Source organism: Helianthus annuus, chromosome 13 (genome assembly GCF_002127325.2).
Source record: "Helianthus annuus cultivar XRQ/B chromosome 13, HanXRQr2.0-SUNRISE, whole genome shotgun sequence".
Taxonomy (NCBI): domain Eukaryota; kingdom Viridiplantae; phylum Streptophyta; class Magnoliopsida; order Asterales; family Asteraceae; genus Helianthus; species Helianthus annuus.
In genome coordinates this window covers 88,164,032-88,190,196 of record NC_035445.2, presented here as the reverse complement: position 1 = coordinate 88,190,196, position 26,165 = coordinate 88,164,032, and the positions used below count along the sequence as shown (strand labels likewise).

At 34.1% G+C, this 26,165-nt stretch overlaps 1 protein-coding gene across 3 annotated transcripts; it reads right to left on the bottom strand.

The window, feature by feature from the left end:
• Positions 1 to 1,932: 1,932 nt before the first annotated feature.
• LOC110898526 (transcription initiation factor TFIID subunit 15) lies at positions 1,933 to 3,514 on the bottom strand. 3 transcript variants are annotated; one of them, XM_022145321.2, is made up of 4 exons: positions 3,385 to 3,514; positions 2,892 to 3,278; positions 2,398 to 2,468; positions 1,933 to 2,272 (listed from the first exon to the last, which is right to left on the bottom strand). In XM_022145321.2, exons 2-4 carry the CDS (start codon positions 3,272 to 3,274, stop codon positions 2,247 to 2,249), a joined length of 480 nt encoding a protein of 159 aa, XP_022001013.1. In that variant the 5' UTR covers positions 3,275 to 3,278; positions 3,385 to 3,514; the 3' UTR covers positions 1,933 to 2,246. The 3 variants fall into 3 exon arrangements, with proteins under 3 accessions (XP_022001013.1, XP_022001014.1, XP_022001015.1); XM_022145322.2 differs by having other exon boundaries at positions 3,357 to 3,419; XM_022145323.2 differs by having other exon boundaries at positions 1,935 to 2,272; positions 2,351 to 2,468.
• Positions 3,515 to 26,165: the final 22,651 nt, after the last annotated feature.

Here is a 26,165-nt window from a genome sequence, read left to right as displayed (position 1 = left end):
GTACAGACACAAGTGCACCAACAATAAAGGGTGAGTGAGTTAAAACTTATTACCTACGTGACAATGACGTAACATAACGTTATGTAGTTTTAGCTAAACTACAATATATAGCCTTGTTGTTGCTGATCTATATTTATTTCCTTTTAAGAAATTTCGTGATGGTTTTCACGATGGACTTCTAAATATTCGTGATTGGCCTATTTATTATTTCATTTTTCTTAAAAGTGCTACATTTTTTTCGAACTAAATACTGTATTGTGACAAAGTTTGTGTCTGGCTTATTATTTTTTTTCTTTAAATAATTAGCGACGTTTTGTAGGCATTTGGTTTTGGTGATGGTCGCGTTTTCAGTTGCTTTTGCCCTTTTTAAATAAATAGCAGTTAATTTGGTTAATTTTATAGTCAACATCATCATCATACTTAGTAAATCCTACCAATAGCAAAACTAAGGTAGTGTCTGAGGAGGGTAAGATATAGACAGTCTTACCTCTACCCCGTAAGAATAGAGATGCTGCTTCCAATGAGACCCCCGACTCGATAATAGTTTTGCATCAAGTCTTGGTCATAAGACACATTACACTCAGCAATTGAGACAAAGACCGATTAGTGCATGTACCCCCCTTGTCTTTCGGCTATCAACGCCACCACATGATGCATGATTAACCATCCTCCTCTTTTAACGTTATTTTCACGAAATTAGTAAAATAATATTAAAATTAATTCATTTTCACTTTTGCTCCCGAGTGCCCGCACATATATACATTGTATGCGCATACCGCAAGTATTTATTCACTTACTCTTGATTATGTTGGCCAACGTTACTAGTTCCACTTATATGATATGGAAATATTCCAATCAAATTGGCTAGCAGTAAAATATTTACATTGACAGCCTTTGAGCAAACTCAACTAGTTTAAAGGCTTTTTTCCATTCACTTTCTTCCTGTATGAGCTAGGGAAGTGAACTTTGAAAACTATCAATGCTTAGCTTTTCTTTAACTTTCATGCAATGTAGATTCCACATGATTATTACTTTACCTTTGTTTTCATTTTATATATGCTTCAGTACTTCCTTTAATAATTTCACCACAAAAAGCAAGTAATGGCAATGAATGGACCATCAGTTCTTGAAATATCACCATTTCATATCATGATTAAAGTGGCACTGGTTTTTCTTTTAGAGCAAAAGCTTGTGTTGTATTCCTTCTATGATCTTGTATGATTGTATCCATGAACTCAATGCTTATTAAAGCTTACTGCCAAAGATCAAGGACATTTTCTAATCATGGAAACCACTTCAAGAACCCAAGATTACAGCTTGCAAGCTACCTACCAGCCAACATCAATGTAATAGTAACCTTAGGGGGTAACATTTTTATAAGTTTATACCGACTAACGGATAAAATCGCTTCATCGACTAATTGGCCAATAGTCATGTCTGGTTAAAGATTGTAAGGCTAGATTAAATGAAGGTTTTTATTATTTAGGGAGAAAATTAAATTTAAAGAATCTTGTTTGGGAGATTAAAATGATAATGACATATTATGAATACTGCTTGACCAAGTAGCATATTTTTAAGGTAAAATATAAAGCTTCTTTTTATAAAATGTGCTGATAAGAATCTTGGCAAAAGCTAAACAATAATGTCTAGCAGGAGATCATATCACTAATTAATAAAAATGTGTGTCTTAGCTTTTTGACCAGTATATTGCAGATTTCTAGGTGAAAAAAAGATGTTAAACTTAAAAGCTTTGGAATCCTATGCTGTCATTGTTGGTTATTGCTAATCAACTACATATATCTTGTAATTATTAATTATTAGTTTGTCACACCTGAAATATTCTTATTTGTTAGCTTGCAATTTATTAGGATTTACACAAATCAATTTAATGATATTCTTCATTGTATTACTTTTTTATTAAGTAGTAAATCAAGAACAAAAGCAACAACACATAATATTAGACTGAATTATCATCCCCAAACAACATGATCATCTCTCAGTAGAACTTCACAAAATCAGCCATAAAATTAAACATGAGTTGTACTAATCAAATAACCATAATTCACCTACGACTTCCTAGTAGATCGATCATCATTACTATTGAAATAAAAATTAAATAAAACAAAAAACAAAAAGAGAAAATCAAAGATAGGATTGCATATGATATGGGCAAAAAGGGGGGACTTTAGAATATCCGATGCTCTTTCTTCTTGATTCTGTCTGATCAATATCTCTCACTCTTCCTCTTATGTAGATAGAAAACTCATAATACCTGAAATTATATCATATAAACATTTTTATTACTACATGTCTGATATCAACCAGAAAATTAATATAGGGTCTTAATTACCAGGAACTTGAAACGCGACAACTTGATTTAAAAGGAAGAATGGCTACCGGAATCCCTAGGTGCGTTGCATCTAAAGCATTCCATTCGGCTCGCGAAGTTGTGCTCGTTGCAGCCAGGCCTACAAAAAATCAAGTTATATAATAAATACACAAACATAGAAACAATTTTATAAGCTTAGTTATTATTAAACAATTGTATAAGCTTGGTCATTATTATATATATATATATATATTTTAGTTTCAGGTTGTTGTCATGTGACTTAGAGGCTAAGGATTTGAGCGACCCTTTCGGGCCCCACGCATGCGGGAGTCTTGTGCATCAGGTTTGCTTTTTTGGTCATTGATTTTTTTAATGAAATGATAGTGAGTTCTCATATGAAACCTAAATCTTCAACTTGGTGATCATGATAATATTATAAACTTGTTAATTTTGATTTTTTTACATATGCATGAGGGACGTACGTCTTTTCATGCATGAAACATAATGAGTAGCAAGTAGGGTTTCTTGGGAACAAAGAAAGCACAAAGAGACGAAAAGTTACCTAGTGCATATCCAGTCACCGGACTTCCAACCCGAACGGTTGCCGCCACCACCACTGCCGCTGCCAAACCCAAAGCCCCTCGTACGGGACATATCACCATCAAACCCACCACCATTAGAGCCCAACTCGTCCTTAAATGCTCCACACTTGAAGCAACTGGAGCGGCTCGCAAAGTTGTGAGCCCCACAGTTGCCAACATTGCAGTACCAGTCACCGGGCCTGACATCAGGCCCGGTGAAACTGAATGCAGAAGGGTTGATACCAATTGCCCTACCAACAAACCCGCCCCCATGTTTCATCTCCCCACATCTTTGACATGATTCCCTTCTTTGGAAATTCAGGTGTTGGCATGACCTGCAGTTCCAATCTCCTGGCCTACTCATCTTTCTACACAAAACAAAACAAATGTTAGAGATATGATAGATGTAGGTCTAAGAACATGCATACTAACATTACTACACTCACTGTGTGTGATTAGGGTTTTTGGTGTTACCTTGTGGTGGATAGTGTGTGTGTTTCTTTTGAGGGATTCCTGAATATGATGGTGGAGGGTGGTGAGTGAGGGTTTATATATATACATGCAAAAGGCCTCGTAATTCGAGGAGATTCGGGCAGCTGTAGTTCAAGCTGAAGCTAAATCTAAATCTATATCACCTTTTTCTTTTTTATTTTCTTCCTTTGAACAATGGGAAAATCTATCTTATTTATTTTGTAGTTATGTTATAAAGCATTTATTATTGGATTTATGATATCATATAACCTTTTTAGAGGTAAGTCTTACTCCAAAAGGGGTTGCGGCTAGAGGTGCACAAAAAACTCGTAGCTGGAATTGTAAGTGAGAAAAAAAATCCAGAACAGGTTATTTTTTACTCGGTATTTTATACACGTAACAAAACTCGACTCTACCTGTAGGGCATACATTTTGAGTTCAATACCTGTACACGAACCCGTACCTGATACCCAAAAATACTCAAAACCGGTCATACCATATAATCAATACCGGTTTTTATAATACCCGATAGAATACCCTAATATTTAAAACATATTTTTATGTTTATCTTGCAACTTTAATATTTAATTTTTTTAAATGCATATTGTAAAGCAAATAATATATACTTGAGTGAATTTATGTTATTTTAATTTATGTTAATAGTTTTTTACAAATTATAAACATAGTATAATTTTTAAACGAATTTATTTTTGTGTAAAATAATAATAATTATAATAATAATAATAATAATAATAATAATAATAATAACAACAACCTTATTTTTAAAAACCGGGCATTAATACCCAAACTCGTATCCGGTTCCAATATCCGGTTATATCTGAACCCAATCATACTCTACTCGAGTACACAGAGTATCGTTTTTCTCCATAATACATGTACCAAAACCCTATCTGGTTCGTCTCAATACTTGATTATACGCGGAACTAGTTCTATACCCAGAACAAAGTATTTAAAAAACCCGATTTGTGCACCTCTAGTTACGGTCAGTGCTGGATCCAATTTTTTTTACAGGGAGCACAAATTGGTCGGATTAAAAGAAGGTGGATCAAAAAAAGTCGGGTCAAAGTTGGGTAAAACCAATTCATACTTATCCACTTAATGATACTAAATTTAAAAACATTTGGAAACCAAAAAAGCAAAAATATGTATATTAGTTAACTAAATAAAAAAGGGTAAATTACACTTTTTGTCCTTTATGTTTGTATCAGATTGCAATAGATAGTCTTTAACTTCAATAATTACAGTTACAATCCTTTATTGGAAAACTCGGTACATCTTTCGTCCTTTAGCACTAACAAGGTTAAAATTTTCAGTTAAATTTATGCACTTAAGGGCAATTTAGTCTTTCTACATAATTATTTATTGTATAAATAAAAGAAAATAAAATCAAATTTTCAGTTCAAAGTGTGAGAGAGAGAGAGAGTGAAAGAGAAAATGATATTTATATTTGATTTTATTTTCTTTTATTTATACTATAAATAATTAAGTAGAAAGACTAAATTACCCTTAACTGAATAAATTTAACTGAAAATTTTAACCTTGTTAGTACTAAAGGACGAAAGATGTACTGAGTTTTCTAAATAAAGGATTGTGACTATAATTATTGAAGTTAAATGCTATCCATTGCAATCCGATACAAATATAAAGGACGAAAAGTGTAATTTACCCTAAAAAAAGTAAATCTCTCGGTGCTTAAATAATATGATAAATCTTTCAGACCGAAGACATCATCAATGAAGTTAAGTCGATCGGGTATTTTTGGTTTAATAGTAGATCTAAATTTACTAGTATCTCATGGGAAAAGTGATGTAAATTTGTAATTATGTAATTTGTTGTTATGTGGCCGCTCGGATTTTGGGTTTTAACATTTTTTTAATGAAGTTCACCTTTAAAAAAATCATTATTGGTGTCAAGTAGATAGGTTAAAAACATTTATCGTTGATTAAACCATGTAAATGGGGTGGTTTATTTTGAAAACTTTAAGGAAATTTAAACGTTGGGTGGGATTCTAAAGATAGAAATGTTGTGGAGTTTGATAAAGCATATTAAGGTGTAGCTTCTTTTAAGGCTTCTAGAGTGCATGAACACAATGTTACATAAACCCAAAAATTCTGCTTTCATCTTCCAATAATGCCCTTCCCATCATTCTCAAAATACCAAATTTACCCTTTTATAGTTTATATTTCATTTGATAGAATTTCAATACCTTTTCCCAAGTACGAATGTTGGTTTGTATAACATCGCTTGTAATTGTAATATGATGTTCTTGTGCATTGCATAGTTCTATTGATGACGGAGATATTGAGACTATGCGCCGACCCACAAACGACCAAGTTTAAGTATACGTGGGTTTTACGCTAATCTGTCAGCTGTTAATCCTTAATTACTAAATAGAATTTAGATATAAATAGCTATATTCTCAAAGGATTACCTTTTGTTTGTGAATATAATATAACGTAACAATTAAAGGACTTGGTGAAGTTAACAAAAACTAATATTCGAATTTCATTTAAACAAGTTTCCTCTCCGTCTAAATGCAATTAAAAGGAGGAGGCCTATCTATGATTTAATCCTCTTAATTTTTGTTTATACTTAATAAGCTAAAATATTTGAAAACCCTAACTTATAATTTACCTTTAACAAATGTGAACAAATTCTTACCTCCCAACTAATTTGAACTTTACACAATCTCTTAAAACTATGTAACAAATAGGAGTAAAGAAAAACTTGGTTTACATGGGATTTCACCTTTAGCCTTTAACTTTTTCCTTTAATCCTCAGAGCTTCGAGAATCTGGTAGAATTGCCCTTATTTTTTACTAGGTTTCGCTGTTGCAGTGGTGGTGGCAGATTCTGTGTTTTCTGTTCAGGGGTGGTGGTTGCAACGTGGTAGTGTTTAGATATGGTGGTGGCTATGGTGGCATGAGGTGGTGTGAAGGTAGTCAGATTCGAAGTAGGTGGCGGCGAAGGTGGTAATTATAGCTTGGTGGTAGTTCGGTTGTGGTGGTCACAGTCAAAGTAGGTGTCAGCGGAGGTGGTGATTGCAAGTTGGTGGTGGTTCGGTTATTCTAGGTGAAAGGTGGTCGGTTGTGGTGTTTTTTTAGGGGTGGGTTGCAACGTGGTGATGGCTACGGTGACAGAAGGTGGTGTGAAGGTGGTCGGAGATGGTTTGTTCACCGTTGGAAGGGGTGGAAGAGATCTATTGATGAATAAATGATTTGGGGTTGGATGCAGGTGATTTGTTGATGAATTGATGGTAGAAATCGATAATGACACAAATGCCCTTAGTAATTGAGATAAAAAGATGAATATGTTGGAAATTTAGTGAAAATGAGTTTTTCACTAAATATTTTGGACATCAATAATATTTATATATGTGTTGTATAAATAATTATTTATGGGTTTGTGTTCAAACTATGTCTAAATAGAGCTAAGATGAATGAGATATCGAAGCTTGAAGTTGTATGTTTGGAACAAACAAAGATGAGAAAAATGGATTGAGATTTGTCACCTTGTCCCACATAGGTGGAATGACAAAACTTAAAGTGGTATATAAGGAGGAGCACTCCTTGAAGGCAAACACTACTGGGGACCAAAGGGTGCACCGCACCTGCACATATGCGCGCGTGATGTGGGCTATAAGCCCAATGTGGTGCGTTTTGAACTTCGCACGCCGCCTTTGTATTTTTGCCCATGAGCGTGTGGTCAGATACATGGCGGGTCCGCTTATAGCGCACCCTTGGGTGGCGTAGGTGGATGCCTTGGCATGGCGCATGGCGCACGTCATTGGCTATGGCGAAGACTGCAAGTGGCGCACGAATATGGATGGCACATAACCAGGTCGCGTCCTGGTATGCGTAGTGGCATCCAATTAGCGCGTGGTGCAAAAAGGTGTGTCTCCGCGGAAGCGTAGTGTAGGCTCAACTAAGGCGCGCCTGCATGCGCACTAGACCGTTCAAACCAGTCTACTTACTAGAGAGTTAATGTTAGACGGTTTCCACTGGTGCCATAAGTTGAATGGCAATTTTGTTTTTACTACCACTTAATATCCATTAATTTAGAGTTTAAACTCTTGTTATTACAAGATTAATTATCTTGTTAATTACAAGATTAATGACCTTGTTTATGACAAACATTAAGGGGTTGAATGAGTCTTGATGTATCTCTTTATAAAATGAATATTGTTTATTCATTTGAGCATAAGGAAAGATACTCAAGAGCAATCTCTACATCTTATGAGATTTTAGAGAAGAGCATTCTCTAAATTATTCACAACTTCATATTTCCATCAACAATTCTAAACACCCTGATACCCGGTGTGATCTCGGGCGTGAGTGCCATCTGCGGCAGTACACATACTGTTCCAGTTGTTGTACCCTGGGAGACAGACCGTCTGAGAGGAGGCGCGGAATCTGTTTTAAGGGAAGCGTGTCGAACACGTGCCTCAACCAAAAGCGTCAACCATATTTTGCTTGTCTTGCAGCGGAGTTTCGTACAAGAAGGTGCGGTTGCAGTTCTTCTAAAGACATCGACTTGGATCAAGATTGGTACAATTAAATTGTATATTACTTTTATTTACTTAGTTTATGTAACCGGTATTGTACTAGAATAGTTTCCCACAAATAACGATAGTCTCGTTATTATATATTTTGTAATATATTTTAATAAAAAGTGAACCTAGTTCTTACAATCTTAAAACAGACTTTCGTGAAGATTGTTGCTACAATCTTAAATCCCTTCTCTACGAGAATTTAGGTTCACGAAAGTTAAAATTTTAATTGAGATTTTGCTAAAATCGTATAAATATTTTGGGAAATATTTATTTAGTACAATGAGTCGGATTAATTTTGATGATTGGAGTACAATCTTTAATCCGAATACCGTGTTATAAAACCGTACAATTCGATTCAAGAAGATAATGGGTTTTGTTCATGTTTAGATAACACGAACTTTATACAAAAATTAATATGTATTTCGAGTGGTTGGAATACTAATTTTTCTAATGAGCGAATTAGAAATTGGTAATTTTTGTAAGCCCATAAAATGTGTATGAACCATGGAAATTCTCTAAGGAGAATGTTAGATGTAATTTGGTAAAATAATAGTGGTTTCAAATGTCTTGAAACACATATATTTTCTAATGAGTGTATTAGAAAATAATTATTTAAAAAAAAATTACAAGTTTTAAAACATTTATGTATTCTTACACTTTGTTTTAAAACGGTTAGAAACTTTAATTGGTATATTAATTTTGGTTTTAAATGTCTTGAAATATATTGATTTTCTAATTAGCATATTAGAAAGTAATTATTTTATAAAATAACAAGTTTTAATATTTTCTAACGAGCGTGTTAGAAATAAATGTTGATGTTGAAAGAATAACAAGATTAAAACTTTTTATCTCTAACGAGCGTGTTAGAATTTTATAGAATAATAAGTTTTAATATCATCTTTTATATCTAATGAGCGTGTTAGATACGATGATTGTGTAAAACTAACTTGTTAAAAGACGATTAGATTTTCTAACGAGCGTGTTAGAAAATATACGTTTAGATTTTCTAACGAGCGTGTTAGAAAATATTATTATTTCAAATAATTACCGACGGGCGTGTTGGAAACAGTTATTTTGGATAATAAACCTTGTAACGGTTTTGTCTAAACTATTTAATTTCTAATGAGCGAGTTAGAAACGGATTTTTTCCACATACGTTTAAACGGTTTTTATTTGTTTATTTCTAATGAGCGTGTTAGAAATAGTTTATATTTTTTATAAACTTCGAAACAAATTTTGTAATCGATTATTTTTAACAATCGTGTTAGAAACAATTTAAAGAGTTTGATAGTTGTTTATTTTCTAACGAGCATGTTAGAAACGATTTAACGACTTTGCCAATTATTTATTTCTAACAAGCGGGTTAGAAAACGTTTATTTTATATAAACCAAAACGGCTTATGACAATAAATAATCGTTTAATTTTCTAATGAGCGTATTAGAATTAGTTTATCTTATAACCAACTATTTTAACGATTTGCAATCGTTAATTTCTAACGAGCGGGTTAGAACCGGGTTAACTATGATAAACTATTTAAGATGATTTGTAATCGTTTTATATATTTTCTAACGAGCGTGTTAGAAAAGATTTGTGTTCATTTCTAACGAGCGTGTTAGAAAACGTCCATTTAAACCAAAAGTGAATAATTGTATTCGTTTTATTTCTAACGAGCGCGTTAGAACCGGTTTACTTTATAAAAACCGAATATTTTGAATGTTTGTTAAACATTTAAATTCTAATTAGCATATTAGAATTGGTTATCATACAAACCACTCATTTTAACGATTGGTAATCGTTATTATCTAACATCGGTTAGAAATGGTTTGAATATGATAAACCATTTATTAAAACGATGTGTATTCGTTTTATTTTCAAACGAGCGAGTTTGAAATTGTTTTATTTATTAAACTATTATAAGGTTTATTGTCTTGATTTGTAATCAAAACGTAAATATATAGTTTAATATTAAAACACTTGCAAAAATGAGAAATGTTTTGAACGAATAAAACATGTCTTTGCAAAGTATAAGTGATTCGATACTTCCACGAGAAGTATAACGTCTTCAACCATATAATAGTCTCGGATAGACTATTTGGGGAAAAACAACTCGATGTTGTTATAAATATAATAAGTTGCTCAATTACTTGCGAGTAGTTAATTGTAAACAACTTTATATTTTTTGCACAACTTGTGATTATTCAAGTTTAGAGTTTCAAGACGAAACAAGTTATACGTGTTCCATTGAGGGAGTACCTTAAAACATGACAGAACGATGTAATTGCGTTTATTTCGTTCTAAAGTGTGTTGAAAATAATAACACTTTGGGATTTGATGTTTAGATATCATTGGTGTATCCGTTATTTTGACTACTAATAAGTTGTCAAAAGGATACACATTTTGGTACAAAGTGTAAAAATTAATTTACACGGACACAACGAGCGGGTTGTGATCATGACTTATGTAATAAGTCACAAATCAAACATCAAACATCAAACGTATAACGAGTTCGTGAGAAACGCGGTGCATGGTTTGAGATGAAATGCACGAAAACAAGATATGTCATCTAAGTTGAGAGCATCAACATGGAAATGCACATGTAAGTTTTCAAAGAATATAACATATGAAAGAAATATATGTTATCATTGTAAATGATTTTAATAAATTTAGCAAATTTATTAACGGAAATTTACAATAGTGATGGACTTGTAGATGCTTCTACCACCATCAATGTTGTTTAAACTATGTGGAGGCTTGGTCCTCAATTTGGGAGAGTATCCTAATACATGGTATTAATGAAACAACAATGTAAATGTATATATCACTATAGGCATACGTGAATGCTTTGTTGTTGAGAGTCAATCTAATTGGCAATATCTCAAGACTCAAGTGATTTTATACAAAGATTTTTCATCAAAGTGACTTGGATTAAGACTTATGTTTAAGTCTTTAGGAAGTCAATGGTGAAGCCTTAGAGATAAAAAGGCAAACGAGTTATGATCCTAATGGATGGAGTTAACTATGGTTTTGAGGCCTTCCTAAAAACCGATGGTTTTGGAATGGTGAAATAAATTTCATTATTGTGTCTAAACTAAGAAACGAATGTTCAAAAGAGATAGTGCGTTATCTCTTAAGGCTGTGAAGATTCAGAATGATGCATCTTCTGTTCACATGCTAGAGTATTGTGGTCTAAAGCATGCTAGACTAATACTTGTTAATTTATATGCTCGACGGAGATTAAATTAACTTTAAACATTCAAAATAGGTGATGACACAAGAACGAATTTTGTGATAAACAAAACTATAAATATAACTTCATTAAAATGCAAGCAATGTGGGGGGAGGAACCATTTAAGAAACAAACCCTTTAGGGTATGAAGAAATGGTAGTTGAGAAGTTTTCTCAAACTCGAAATGAAAGGGAGAACCTTTCATCACCCCATTTGGATGTTATCCAATTACACTTAAATGTGGGGGTGACTTGCATTTGAATGTGAAATAGTAGTTGAAAAGTTTTCTCAAACTCGAAATGAAAGGGAGAACCTTTCATCACCCCATTTGGATGCTATCCAGTTACACTTAAATGTGGGGGTGACTTGCATATATTGCAAATGCATGACCAAGTGGAGTACACAATGGTTATATGGAGTCAATCGAGTAGATTGGACTCGAATGCCAATTGGTTAGATTCAAAATCGATGTCAGTCATGACACACCAAAGGCATGGTGAAAACGTGTCCAGCCATGAATTGAGTTTCATGTCATTCTAAGACAAGGTACATAACTGGATCCAGGTTGAGATCACGAGTTATAAGTCTTATGAATTGACTAAAAGGCAAAAGTGACTAGTGAGTCAAGAACACGTTAGAACAACTGATCGCAATTAAAATTATCGTTGGTGACTTAGCGAAGTCAAAGATAATTTTGGATCCAACAACCAGTAGGTTGATAAGAGATCAGGTTGTGGAACGGGACTAAAGCCATGGAAAAAGGGACCTGAGGGAAACCTAACCTAGTTGACTGGAGATCCCAAGATCTAGGTTCAATAGGCCAACTTAATCATGAACCGAAGGGTAGTCACTGTGGGGGCGTAGCTAATATATATGTTTATATATGAGCTAGTTTATATGTTTCATATATCCCCCTAAAACTATAAAAGGGTGTTTAAATACGTCCTAGTCTATTCCTATAATATTCAGTGACATTGTTGTGAGGTTAAGCATAATATGTGATTTTATGATTTGTGTAAATCATATAGTAAACCATAATGCTTTTAATGATTTAAAGGGAAATCACCTATGTTGGAGAGAAGTGTGGTCGCTTCGAATGGAATTAGGGCATAATTCCTAGAGCTCCCGCAGAACCAGGAAAGTGTTCCATGACCATTATAGGACACGATAGTGAGGGGATGGTCCGGCTAGGGAAAGTATTGTGTGAATGTATATTGTCGTTTACACAAATGGGGGGTTGTTCAAGGACATCACGTCTACAAAACCCTAGTAGACTAAGTATGCTTCACAAAGGAAGGTTCAAAGGCAAAACCTACCTATCCTGCAATACTCGACTGTCGAGGTTTTATCGGGGAAGTTTGGGTGTTTTCATCGATCTCCATTCATGTGGGGGATTGTTGGAAATTTAGTGAAAATGAGTTTTTCACTAAATATTTTGGACATCAATAATATTTATATATGTGTTGTATAAATAATTATTTATGGGTTTGTGTTCAAACTATGTCTAAATAGAGCTAAGATGAATGAGATATCGAAGCTTGAAGTTGTATGTTTGGAACAAACAAAGATGAGAAAAATGGATTGAGATTTGTCACCTTGTCCCACATAGGTGGAATGACAAAACTTAAAGTGGTATATAAGGAGGAGCACTCCTTGAAGGCAAACACTACTGGGGACCAAAGGGTGCACCGCACCTGCACATATGCGCGCGTGATGTGGGCTATAAGCCCAATGTGGTGCGTTTTGAACTTCGCACGCCGCCTTTGTATTTTTGCCCATGAGCGCGTGGTCAGATACATGGCGGGTCCGCTTATAGCGCACCCTTGGGTGGCGTAGGTGGATGCCTTGGCATGGCGCATGGCGCACGTCATTGGCTATGGCGAAGACTGCAAGTGGCGCACGAATATGGATGGCACATAACCAGGTCGCGTCCTGGTATGCGTAGTGGCATCCAATTAGCGCGTGGTGCAAAAAGGTGTGTCTCCGCGGAAGCGTAGTGTAGGCTCAACTAAGGCGCGCCTGCATGCGCACTAGACCGTTCAAACCAGTCTACTTACTAGAGAGTTAATGTTAGACGGTTTCCACTGGTGCCATAAGTTGAATGGCAATTTTGTTTTTACTACCACTTAATATCCATTAATTTAGAGTTTAAACTCTTGTTATTACAAGATTAATTATCTTGTTAATTACAAGATTAATGACCTTGTTTATGACAAACATTAAGGGGTTGAATGAGTCTTGATGTATCTCTTTATAAAATGAATATTGTTTATTCATTTGAGCATAAGGAAAGATACTCAAGAGCAATCTCTACATCTTATGAGATTTTAGAGAAGAGCATTCTCTAAATTATTCACAACTTCATATTTCCATCAACAATTCTAAACACCCTGATACCCGGTGTGATCTCGGGCGTGAGTGCCATCTGCGGCAGTACACATACTGTTCCAGTTGTTGTACCCTGGGAGACAGACCGTCTGAGAGGAGGCGCGGAATCTGTTTTAAGGGAAGCGTGTCGAACACGTGCCTCAACCAAAAGCGTCAACCATATTTTGCTTGTCTTGCAGCGGAGTTTCGTACAAGAAGGTGCGGTTGCAGTTCTTCTAAAGACATCGACTTGGATCAAGATTGGTACAATTAAATTGTATATTACTTTTATTTACTTAGTTTATGTAACCGGTATTGTACTAGAATAGTTTCCCACAAATAACGATAGTCTCGTTATTATATATTTTGTAATATATTTTAATAAAAAGTGAACCTAGTTCCTACAGAATATACCCCTGTCAACATACGAATTTTGTTAGTAGGGATTCAGATGGCAAAAAGTTGCAACCACGGGGACTCAAGAGTTTAAAAAAAATTTAAAGGCACAAGGTGTAATTTCATGTAAGGCGTAGGGACATAAGTTGTACTTACTCAACAAAAAGTTTGGAATGTTATATATACTTATCTAATTTGAGCTTGTCTAATTAGGCTATGTGGTGTGGTTATGACCTAAATGACCACTAACACCACTTACGTTAGCGTCATGTCACCCCACCCTCATCCACCATCCTATAAGATGTGGACCATGACCCCCACTATCATCCAATATCCTCCCCAATCAATCAAAATCATAATTAATTGAAAGAGGATCATAGTTGCCATGGTTTAGGAAGAGGGCGGTGTACTCCGAGAATCATATCCCCCGTGGAAATCCATGATCCAATTCACCACCCCCATACCCAACCTCATAATCTTAACATTTTGTCATACACAAATACTAACGGATGATAAATTATCATTTATAGATTACTTGATTTAATGGATTCCTAGTTTTCATTTTGCTATCCTTGTTTTAACTAAAAAAACTACATTAACAAATAATTATGTTGAACAGTTAATTTTATTGTAGTCGTTCTAAAACTATTTTAAAAATTTTGTTATTACATAGATTAGACTAATTCAACTAAGTAGATAAAAAGAATTGTGCTTGATTATTGTTCAAGTTTAAAATGAAAGCTAAGCACCTATCGCTTGCCGGAAGGATTGTTTTAGCAAAAGCAGTGATGGGGACTTACCTAATTATTATTTTTCAACGTTTCGTGCCCTAAAGAAGGTTATTGATGCTCTACACTCCATTAGGAGAGATTTTATATGGGGTAGGAAGGATGGTTCTTATAAAATAAGTGGATTGGTTGGAACAAGATGGCTAAACCAAGAATGTATAGGGGAGTAGGTGTCACATCCCCAAAATACCATATACGGAAACCCCTACGAGGCGTGTAGGGGTGTTCAAAAAACTTGTGGCTCGCAGCTCGCTCGAAACTCGCTCGAAAAAAGTTCGAAAAGAGCTCGGCTCGAAATTGGCTCGGTTGTAAACGAGCCAGCTCGGCTCGGCTCGGTTTGTAAGCGAGTCGAGCTCGAGCTTGGCCTGGCTCGGCTCGCGAGCTCGTGAGCCAGCTCGATAAGGTTTACATCCTTCATATTTTGTCCCACATCGCTCAAAAGACAAAAACTAATAGAGTATCCCCCCCCCCCTATAAAAGAAGGTAAGGAAAATGTACAAAGAGATTTAAGTATTTATACTTGCATATTTAGCCATTTGGTTAAATATAATTGCAATTATGGCCCTTAGTCTATGAATATATTCATTTTTAGGGTTTTTTAAGTAGTAAATTTTGCGGTTTTTTGTTAATTCGAGCTAGATCGAGCTGAGCCGAGCTAGCTCGAATTTTAATCGAGTCAAGCTCGAGCCTCAAATCTCAGCTCGATTTGAAATTCGAGCTCGAGCCGAGCCAGCTCGAATTGAGTTCGAGCCGAGCTCGAGCCGGGTCGAGCTCGGTTCGACTCTGCTCGTTTACAGCCCTAGAGGCGTGTGATATACCAGGGTCTAGCCACTTATCACATTGAACTCATAACAAGCTTTCAAATAAAATTTTCCATTTATTAAAATAAATGCGTTTCAAAACATAAACTTAAAAATCCAACATGTTCAGCGGAAGCATAATTCATTAGTTAAGTATTTCATAATCTAAGTGTATGAAAACCAATAGACTTGTCTCGTGATTCCATGTATCTCGACCCATGACCACTCCAGCATCCCAGACAACAAGTTCCACATAAATGTACCTATTGACTTGCAAGCATGCAGAAAAGTGTATCAGCATAACGTTGGCGAGTTCATAGTTTTATTTACCGAAAATCATGTTACGTGTTTTGTTGCCAAATGTTTAGTTCAGTTTAAAAGCATGTTGATAATAACTCGATACCGCAAGATGGCGTCAGTTTGTTTACCCTTCCCCAATGCTCTATCAAACATTGGTCATGTGGTTAAGGTCATTAGTTCACGCCCGTCCTCCCCGGTACGGTGTAAGGGTGCCAAACCTAATAGCGCTATCAACTAATAACCCCGTTGCCTCCCCGGTAACCAGTTCGGTAGTAGATGGGACTTAAGGTGATAGATGGGAGTGTATTATCCAACCTCGGTTTTAAACCCAATATACCCAGTATTCCTCCCCGGAATATTTACCAGTTGTCCCTCCCCGAGACGCATGCTTGAAAAAGAGTAGTGAACTCACCTTAGACTTGCTCGGTGAGTTAAGTTACTTGTTCAAGTTGGCCAACCAAGTCCTAATATGGTTACCATCAACAATCAGTTTTGTATATAAGTGAATCACATATCCATACACGTATTTTAGCAACCATACACAAGTAAACACGTTTGACATTCCACATACAGTTCACATAGAATATTATATTACAAATCTATAACCCATATAACCACTTAACAGCTTATTCGTCTATCTCGAGAGTGTGCGACCTAGCTAATCCCAGGTCCACGGAGTGCGTGTGTGTGTGCGACAAGGAGTGGTCTGTTATACTTCCCAACCCGAACCTACAGGGTGAGGCCCAATAAAAGTGGCCCAGTTGTGGAGTGTGCAACCTACCAAGAGGTGTGCGACCCCAAATGTTGTGCGGTCATGCATTAACTACATGTACAACTTGCATTTCATGAGTGTGCGATATACAACTGTGCGACCAGTGGGTGTGCGGTCACGGTTGAGTGTTTGACATGTTTTGATCAGATGTTTCTTGTCCATTAAATGCATGCACATGACTAGAGCGTGTGTTCAAAGTGTACGACCTACAACTGTGCGGCCTTTAGGCTCCACGTGGTCGTACATTGTACATTATAAGTGTGTGGTTTCAGTTATCCCTTCCCTTAAATCACGGCTTGACGGTTATACAAATCATGTTTCCATAAAATCGAAATCAAAACAATTTCCATAATTCCATGATTTTATACAATTCCTAATCATTAACAGTAATTATCATCATAATCAATAACATTCGAATCGATTCAAACATCACATTCCACCGTTCATATAACTCAATCCTCATGTAAATCACGGTCATGGGTTTAACACCCTACCACTTCTAGATTACAACATACAGTTCATCAATTAGCACTATAGTGTTTTCCTGTTTTATGTTGACCTTGTACACCACAAATAATCATCGAATAGACAACATACAGATCACCCATGCTAGTTGTTTAATAACATAACAATGATCAACCACATCCAACCCAGTTTACGGACTAAACTCTAATCATACATTGATCTCATATTAACTAGCAACAATCCACATAATCATAGAACCTTAACCCGTTCCTATTCTAGATAACTCATAATGCACAACCAAAGTGAACAAAGAAGGTGAATCACATTAGTAAGTAGTCATACCGATCGGAAGGAGGATTAGATGTTTGTTCGAATGAGAGATGAGACTTCACCAAGAGAAGGCTTCAAATGAGAGGAACGACCATCGCAGTGGGAAGGATTAGGGTTTGGTTCTGATTTTTCTAAGTCTCAAACACACACTACCTATCACCCATGTATGCACATCTTCACACGAGTTAGGCTCTGATTGGTTTGGGCTCGATAAGGTGTGTGTGTGGGCCGAGATTTAAGAGACATCCAAGTTAGAAAGTGTGCGAGCAAGAGAGGGGTGTGTGACCCGGGACTTGTGTGGTTGATCATTGTGAAACATAGCTCCTACATAACTTCCATTCATTTAAAACATTCAGAGATAATATTTATTAAATATATTAATTTCATATAACAAGCACAAGGTTACAACGTACGACGAATATAAATAGAAGTGGTGTATAAATAACGAATCTTGGAAATTCGGGTTGTCACAGTAGGTATCGGTGATCTTAAAAGTATGAATATTGCTTTTATAGCGAAGTGGTGGTGGAAGTTTAAGACTCAATCGAATGTGCTTTGGGCTAGGGTGGTTGGAGCGATTCATGAGAATAAGAGACAGGCTAGGTGTATCCCGGTTAATAACAAGTTTACTGGTACTTGGAAAGAGATTCACTTGGCATGTAAGGAGTTCAATGTTCTTGGCATTCCTCTAAAAAGTATTATTGCTATTGTTGGAACGGGTGGGTCTACTAGTTTATGGGTCGATTGTTGGGTGGGTGGGAAAGTCTTGTTGAACTGTTTTCCAACCATTTATAATATTGTTTCTAATAAAAAGGCAATGGTTGCGGAGAATGTCGTAAGAGTGAGTGGTGAATTGCAATGGAATATTTGCTGCTCTCGGCCTCCTTGCAATGATTCAGAGTGGGTGCGAGGATTGCTTAATGTTTTAAATGACGCAAAACTGCAAGAGGGAAGGGATTATAGGATCTGGAAATCGGATGGCAGCAGGAATTTTTAAGTTGCAGCGGTTTGGGATCAAATCTTGAAGTGCTTAGTGTTAATTGAAGATGAATGGAGACATTGGAATCCTTAGGCCCCGCTAAAGATTAACCTTTTTACGTGGAGAGCTGATTTGGGGAGGATTTTGGTTAAAACTGAGCTTGCTAAACGAGGTGTCACGCTCGGTGATTCAGTATTTTCTAGATGTAACGATCAGGTTGAATCGGTAAATCATTTGATTTGCAATTTCTTGATGTCAAAATCCATTTGGTGGAACGTTCTTGCTTGGGTATAGCTACCAGTTCAGTTGCAGTGGTGTTTCGATCTCCTAAAGAAGCTCTAAGTTTTATCGAAGGGTTGAACAGTTCCAAAGTGTGGAAGCAAGTCATTAATATGATATTCCAAGCAACCATGTGGCGTATTTAGAAGGCTCGCAACAAGAAAGAGTTCAGAAGCATTCAAGTATCCGGTAATATGGTGGTAGACGAGATACAATACAAAGTTGTTTCTTTGTTTAAAGTGTCTTTCTAAGTTAGTTAACTTGGATTGGGGTAGGTTGGTGGATTTTAATGTGTGTGATGTTATCAAATACGTTGGGGCGTGGGCCATTGTGTTTTTTGTTGTCTGATTGCTTTTATTGGTACTTTTTAGGTTTTTACAGTATATCCTTATTCCATAAATCATAGAATCTCGCCGTTTAAAAATGTATTATATATGTTTAGTATAATAGTATAATACGAATTAATATATTAATTCACTTCTTAGATTGATTAATAAGTATATATGTCAACAGATATCCGGATACTTATTAGGAAATAGACATTTGTGGTTTAAACTAAGGATGTACGAGTTAGGCATGTAAGAGAAATGAAACCATAATTAAAAAAAAAAAAAAAAAAGGGGGTATCTTTTACAAGCTTAAGTAAACCAGACCAACATGGCCTACATTAAAGCAAAAGATCACATAATGTCACCTCTAAGTAAGGCAATACATGTTTATTCAAAGATCTAATTGCTTATAGGAAAACCCTTTGACCATGCCATTATGCACTTAAATTGACCACGTCCATATAAAGAAAGATCTCTCAACTGGATATTCATCTGCCGACCATCTCTCTCTCTCCCTCTCTTTATATATAATAGTGTGAGGGTTATTCATGCAGGAAACCATGTAAAAAGACCTATAAAAATATGTACAAATTTCGTATATGAACAATTGGCAAAATAATAATAATAATAATAATAACTAGTGATTTCCTCCGTGTTCGGTGAAAATTCGGTTGGTATCTGTTCGGTTTGTTATGGTACCTACACACAGTAATCGAAAGAGAAAAACTTACATCGAAAACAATAAAAACGAATATCCATACCAATACCGATGTTTTTTTTTTAACGACAACGCCTGGTCTGCTCTGTTCACCAATAATTCTAATCTTTATCATCCTTGCCCAGGATTGAATCTGGAACATCTCCCTTAAGAGGCATATGCCTATACCAAGTGGGCTAGCCCCACATTGGCAAAACATAGAATCGGACACAACAACAATCGAACTTGTGTCGGCTGCTTGCAACACAACGCATCAACCCTCATAACACATTATTGGATTTGTATGTTGTTCAGTTGGTATCAGTTTGGTTGGTTTGCATTCTATGTTTATTTTTTTCAACGTTGGCGTATAAACATTATGGAAAACGACTATTGTGCCGCTATCGTACTAACCCAAACCGAAATCGACTGAACAACATTTGTGTCATTACCGAGATTTCTTTTTATTGTTTTTTTCTTTTGATAAACTAAGATCGTATTGCTATTGCTATCATACTGTGCCGAACTGAACAACATCGGTACCGGTATGTATTAATTTTTATGGTTTTTTGTTTGATAACATATATCGTGTCGCTATCGTAGTGATCCGAACGTAAGTTATTATAAAAAATCAAACTGAATACTAAACAAAATGCTACTAATAAAAAGAACAAATACCTTGATAAAATATTACTAAATAAAAATAAATACTTAAAATATTTTAACAGTTATTCATCATAACTTTCTGTTAATATATCTAAATTGATTAAAAGCGTATATTATTTAAAGTATAGGGTTGAAATTGGAAATTAAGAAAATGAAAATAATTAATAACATAAGAAATTGGTTTTACTATTCATCATAACCTTCGATTCATATAATAATAATAATAATAATAATAATAATAATAATAATAATAATAATAATAATAAAAACGATTTTATTTTTATAGACAATAATTTAGTAGATAGTAATCATGGTTGTAAAAGTCACTAGGCGCCCATAAGCGGTCGACCGGGGAGTTGAGAGTACTCGGCCTAGGCGGAGAGTACTCGCGGAGTACTCGGACATGTTAAATTATAAAGAAATTAGTTTTCAGAAACTAAAAATATGTCAAATAACATAAATTTACAAATAGTTATAACAAAGTACGTGAAAATGATATTAATTCTTTAATATGATAGACATACGAATTATGTTTTATTTTATAAAGTCAAACTCGGCTCGAGTTGACCTACTAGATCCGATTCTGACAAAGGATATCACTTATTATAAATGTTGAAATAATTCTTTACTAATTTATAATAGCGAATACTAAAATTTTTGTTAAATCAAATATTCAATATCGTATTTTATGGTAATTGATATAATTTGAAATTAAATTCATAACTAAATTATCTCCAACCTAATTTTTGTTATCATTTTTAATTTTAACTTTATAATTAAAATTCTTCTATATAGTTATTATTAAATGTTTACTATTAAATTTAATAATACGTTAAGATTATATACAAAATGTATAACTTAAGAAAAAATCAATTCTAAAAACTCAATAATTACGTATACTTTTTCATTTGTTGTATCATTTATTCAGCTCCAATGCAGTAATGATATTAAAGGAGACAAATTTTTCTCGTTGTATGTTTTGCGATAACGATAATTAAAAATTCACAAATAAACACTATTCAGAGTTGGTTTGTTTTTAAATTAACCAATTTTTTCACATCTTCTGTACATGATTTTTTTTCCTGAGTCAAAGGTAGAGATTGATTTAAACTATTAATTATTGTTAAGATGACAACCTTCTGAGTAGAAGATTCAATGTTGTCTACAAAGAATTTTTTAGAGATTCGTAACTTGTATTTATAGTTAATAGATTGTAAATTGTACTTATTACGTGTAAGCTAATATGTAATTATTTATTATAAATGTATTTTGATAGTATTATATTTTATATCCAACCTCGTATACTAGACGGTTCTGTAAGCTAGTAAGGTAAGAATAAATAAAATGAGTATTTGCGTAAATAGTGTAAGAAAATATTAATGGAATTTAATAATTAGTAGGAAGTTAAATATCAAGAAGCAATTTTTAAAATATCAAGATATAGATTTTACCAATTTTTTTAATTTTACCTAGGTTTAATAATTTTTTTAAAATTAAACCCTAAAATTCATAAATTATTCTCTATGAGTTTCGTTATATTATTTATAAGTTTTTAGAGGATTTGATACAATGCTAACTACAATGGATTACATATTAAACTAGAAGTTGCTACAATAATTTTTCTGTTTTACTAGCATGAAAAAATGGATTACATATAACGAATATATATATATATATATATATATATATATATATATATATATATATAATTTAAGTATCTATAGAAAACCCACTTTAATTTAGAAAACCCGGGAAACTCAAAGCTCCCGATGTTTTTTTTCTTGAAAAAATTTACACATGTTATATAATGTTTTTAAGGGTTTTAGGCAAAAAAAAAAAATCAAAAAAGCGCCGAGTAGATATTTTTAAAAAAAATAAACAAGTTTTGGTGTAACACATGTTACAAATATGTCAGATGAATGTAACATGTGTTACACCAAAACTTGTTTATTTTTTTTTTAAATATCTACTCGGCGCTTTTTTGATTTTTTTTGCCCAAAACCCTTAAAAACATGTATATAACATGTGTAAATTTTTTCAAGAAAAAAAAACATCGGGAGCTTTGAGTTTCCCGGGTTTTCTATACATCCTTCCCATATATATATATAGGACAAAGATCCGTTAGGAACCACCCTTTATTGCGAGAACCAATGTGAACACAACAAAAAATGCCTAAAAATAGCTAAAAAACACACAATTTTTTTTTAATATTTTTATATAAAAATCGCTTGTTTTTTGAGGGTTTAGTTTTTAGCATTTTAGCTTCGGGGGGGGGGGGGGGTTAGGTTTTGGGGTGGGGGGGGGTTAGGTTTTTTTAGGGTTTTTTTTAACTATTTTAGGTTGTGTTCACATTGGTTCTCGCGGTTCTCGCAATAAAGGTGGTTCTCGCATGAACCTTACCCTATATATATATATATATATATATCATTGAAATCCCATAAATCTAATTTGTAATTAATTTAATAAACATTGATTTTTCTTTTCTTTATAGCAAAATATAATGAGAGGTAATTTAATAAAACAAAATAGTTGTCACAACCGTGTAAAAACCAACTAGGAAATATTAATTTATTTATCTAATAGAATGTTATCTTTACCAGGTTAAGAAAAGAAAAATAAATAAGTTAGGTAGACAAAATGAATATTCTAGGTATTTTGATATCTTGCTTAAATGACTAAACCCCCTTGTTGTTATCCCCAAAATACTATGGAGGGGTCACTATGTCACTTTTAAAAATATGTTGTCTAGAACCCAAATCAATAAATTGATGCTTCTTTTTGCAATTTTTGAATATTCGTGTTTTGTACTTGTGCTAATTTCTTTTTAAGTTTTGAGTCAAAAAGAGTGTATGAGATGACACCACACATTATAAATATGATATAAGGAGAAATATCTCTTAATAAATAGAAAAGGTCGTTGTGTAGATTATTTATTAGGGTCTAAAATCACATACAAAGGTTCTAAAATATAAGAAGTCGTATAAATGGTATTAAACGGACTCCGATTGCCCTCATTCAAGCGGCATTGGAATTGTCTCATTGAAGATGTAAGATTTTAGTTTTCACGTTTGAATTTATAGGTTGTAGATTTTAAAATTTTTATTTATTATCATTATGTCTTTTATTTATCATTGTGCCTTTTCTATATTTGCGTTACTGTGTCTTTTTTACGACTCATTGTGTCTTTTTTCCTCGACATTATGTTATATTTTTCGGTATTGTGTTATGTTTCGCTCGACATTACGTCATCTTATGCAATCTATTGCATCTTTATACACTTAACCCATTATATTAGTGAGTAAAGTAAACTAAAATATTCACTCACAAGCTTTGCCATACAACTATACACCATGAGGCTGTGAGCACTAGGCTCGTGCCTCCTCGTAACACACATGCATACATCATGCGCCCTACAAATAAAAATTTGTAGCTTGGCTTCATATATAACTACTTCCTGAATATACTCAAAATTTGCAATTGCAAATTAAAATTACAAATTTAACTAATAAAACACTCGTCTCACACTTCACTGCACTGTATCATAGTTCGGGACGTAAAGATCTCGAACTATGATTCGCCATAATCAATTATGATGTATGATGCCTTGCAATAAAGGTTGATGCTTTTTTCAATACATGACTATAATTCATGTGTGTGTGATTAAAGATTAAACTGATTATATTTTGAACCTAAAGTATGTAATGATAGGAATATCTCGTACATCAAAGAGGTCATCATTTTGTGTTCAAATCAAACTATCGTTTTGTTTGTTCAATGCACCATGATATGATGCACTATGATAACTATTTGTTTATATTCAAACAAAAGGATGAAAATCTGTGATGCATGATGATGTACCTAAAGGGGAATAACCATGATGCATATTGATGGTGCAAGATTAATACGACGAATAACTACGATGCACAAAGATGGATAGTACTTTGGTGTATTGTTTATTAATATTCAAACCACAAAATAACTTTGAAGTAATAATGATCATTACTTTAGTGAATTCCTAAACATGGAAAATCTCCTTTGCCTCAAAATCATAATTTTTATGATTTTAACAAACATTATAAAAATACGAATATTTTAAATTTAAACATGGATTTTTCAAACCATACAATTTTTTTTGTTAACAAATTGGGTGAGATCAAATAGGAAGTTTATTTTGACTAGGAAGGATAAAAAGCAATAGAATTAGTACATGTGGCAAAATTTAAAATAAAGTAGAAATGTATTTTAGTCAATCTTATCATTTTTTTTCCTTCTTCTTTCCAGTAACATCAAAACCCACCATTTTCAAAACCCACCATCTTCAACCATTTCTTCACTTTCTATCTCAATAATCACTACATTATAATGCGATTTTCGTCACCAATCAATGATTCAAACACCCGATCAACGTGTTCTTCAGCTTTTTTAAAGAAAACCCAGTTTAATTTCATACAAAATCTCGTTCTTTCCGGTGATTTTGAAGATAATCACTCGATCCGTTCAATTCGATCGCTGATAAGTGTTTCAATCATTTAAATTTCGTCAATCGTTGAAGAAATCGGCTTCGATCCATGTAAGAAATTCTTTAATTTCATTTTTACGATCTGAGTTTTTGATTTAGTCATTGCATTTTACGATCTTGGCGGGGGTCCGGGGGCAGCGCCCCTGGTAGCAGGGTCCAAGGGGCGGCAGCCCCTGGCGGGGTCAGACAATTTACAGACAGTTCACAGACAATTTTATGTGTCCATTGCGTTTTAGAAATAAGAGGGTTTTATGTGTTTTCTGGCCATTGCGTTTTAGAAAAAACCACATTTTTTAACTGTTTTTAGTCATTGTGTTTTAGGTAAAACACATTTTTGAAGTGTTTCTAGTCATTGCGTTTTAGGTGAAATACATTTTTAGGTGTTTTCAGTCCATTGCATTTTAGAGAGAACACTTTCTTTTGTTTTTTTAGGCCATTGCGTTTTAGAAATAAGATAATTTTAAGTATTTTCTGGCCATTGCGTTTTATAAATAAGACATTTCTTTGTGTTTTTTGTGCATTGCGTTTTAGGTGAAACACATTTTTATGTGTTTTCAGTCCATTGCGTTTTAGAAAACAGACATTTTAAGTGTTTTCTAGCCATTGTGTTTTAGAAATAAGACATTTCTTTATGTTTTTGGTGCATTTTGTTTTAAGTAAAAACACATTTTTATGTGTTTTCAGTCCATTGCATTTTAGAAAGTACACTTTCTTTTGTGTTTTTAGGCTATTGCGTTTTAGAAATAAGACATTTCTTTGTGTTTTCTGGCCATTGTGTTTTACAAATAAGACATTTCTTGGTGTTTTTGGTGCATTGCGTTTTAAAAAATTTCATTTTTTAGGTTTTTTTTCATTGCGTTTTACGCAACTGAGTCTTTTCCATTGCGTTTTATGCAACTGGGTTTTAGAAAAAAAATTTCGAAAATATAACAATAGTATACTCGTTTTAAAGATAAAAAAACACTCGTTTTTTTGGTGCAATTTTTATAAAAAATAATGTCGTATGAAAGAGTTATTAACATTTAAAAAATGGGGGGGGGGGGGAATTGGAGGTGAGAGAAACTATTGCCTTGGATTGACTAGAATGCCCCTAAACAAACTCACGCGCCTCTTTTCTTCCCTTCAATTTCCCTCATTTAATCTTAGCCCTTCATTAACTAAATGGATAGTCAAGATTACTTCCTAGCCTTCTTAGCCAAATAAATTTCCTATTATATCCTAACCCTTAACAAATTTACTTTTTCCCCTCAAAACCACTATAAAGAATAGAGGTTTTTAACACATCCTGTTTTTTATTG

Coding starts and splice junctions, on each gene's coding strand:
- LOC110898526 (XM_022145321.2), bottom strand. CDS start 3,274: ATGAGTAGGCCAGGAGATTGGAACTGCAGGTCATGCCAACACCTGAAT. Junction 2,469..2,891: donor GGTGACTGGATATGCACTAG/GTAACTTTTCGT, acceptor GATTTTTTGTAG/GCCTGGCTGCAACGAGCACA. Junction 2,273..2,397: donor CAACGCACCTAGGGATTCCG/GTAGCCATTCTT, acceptor ATATAATTTCAG/GTATTATGAGTTTTCTATCT.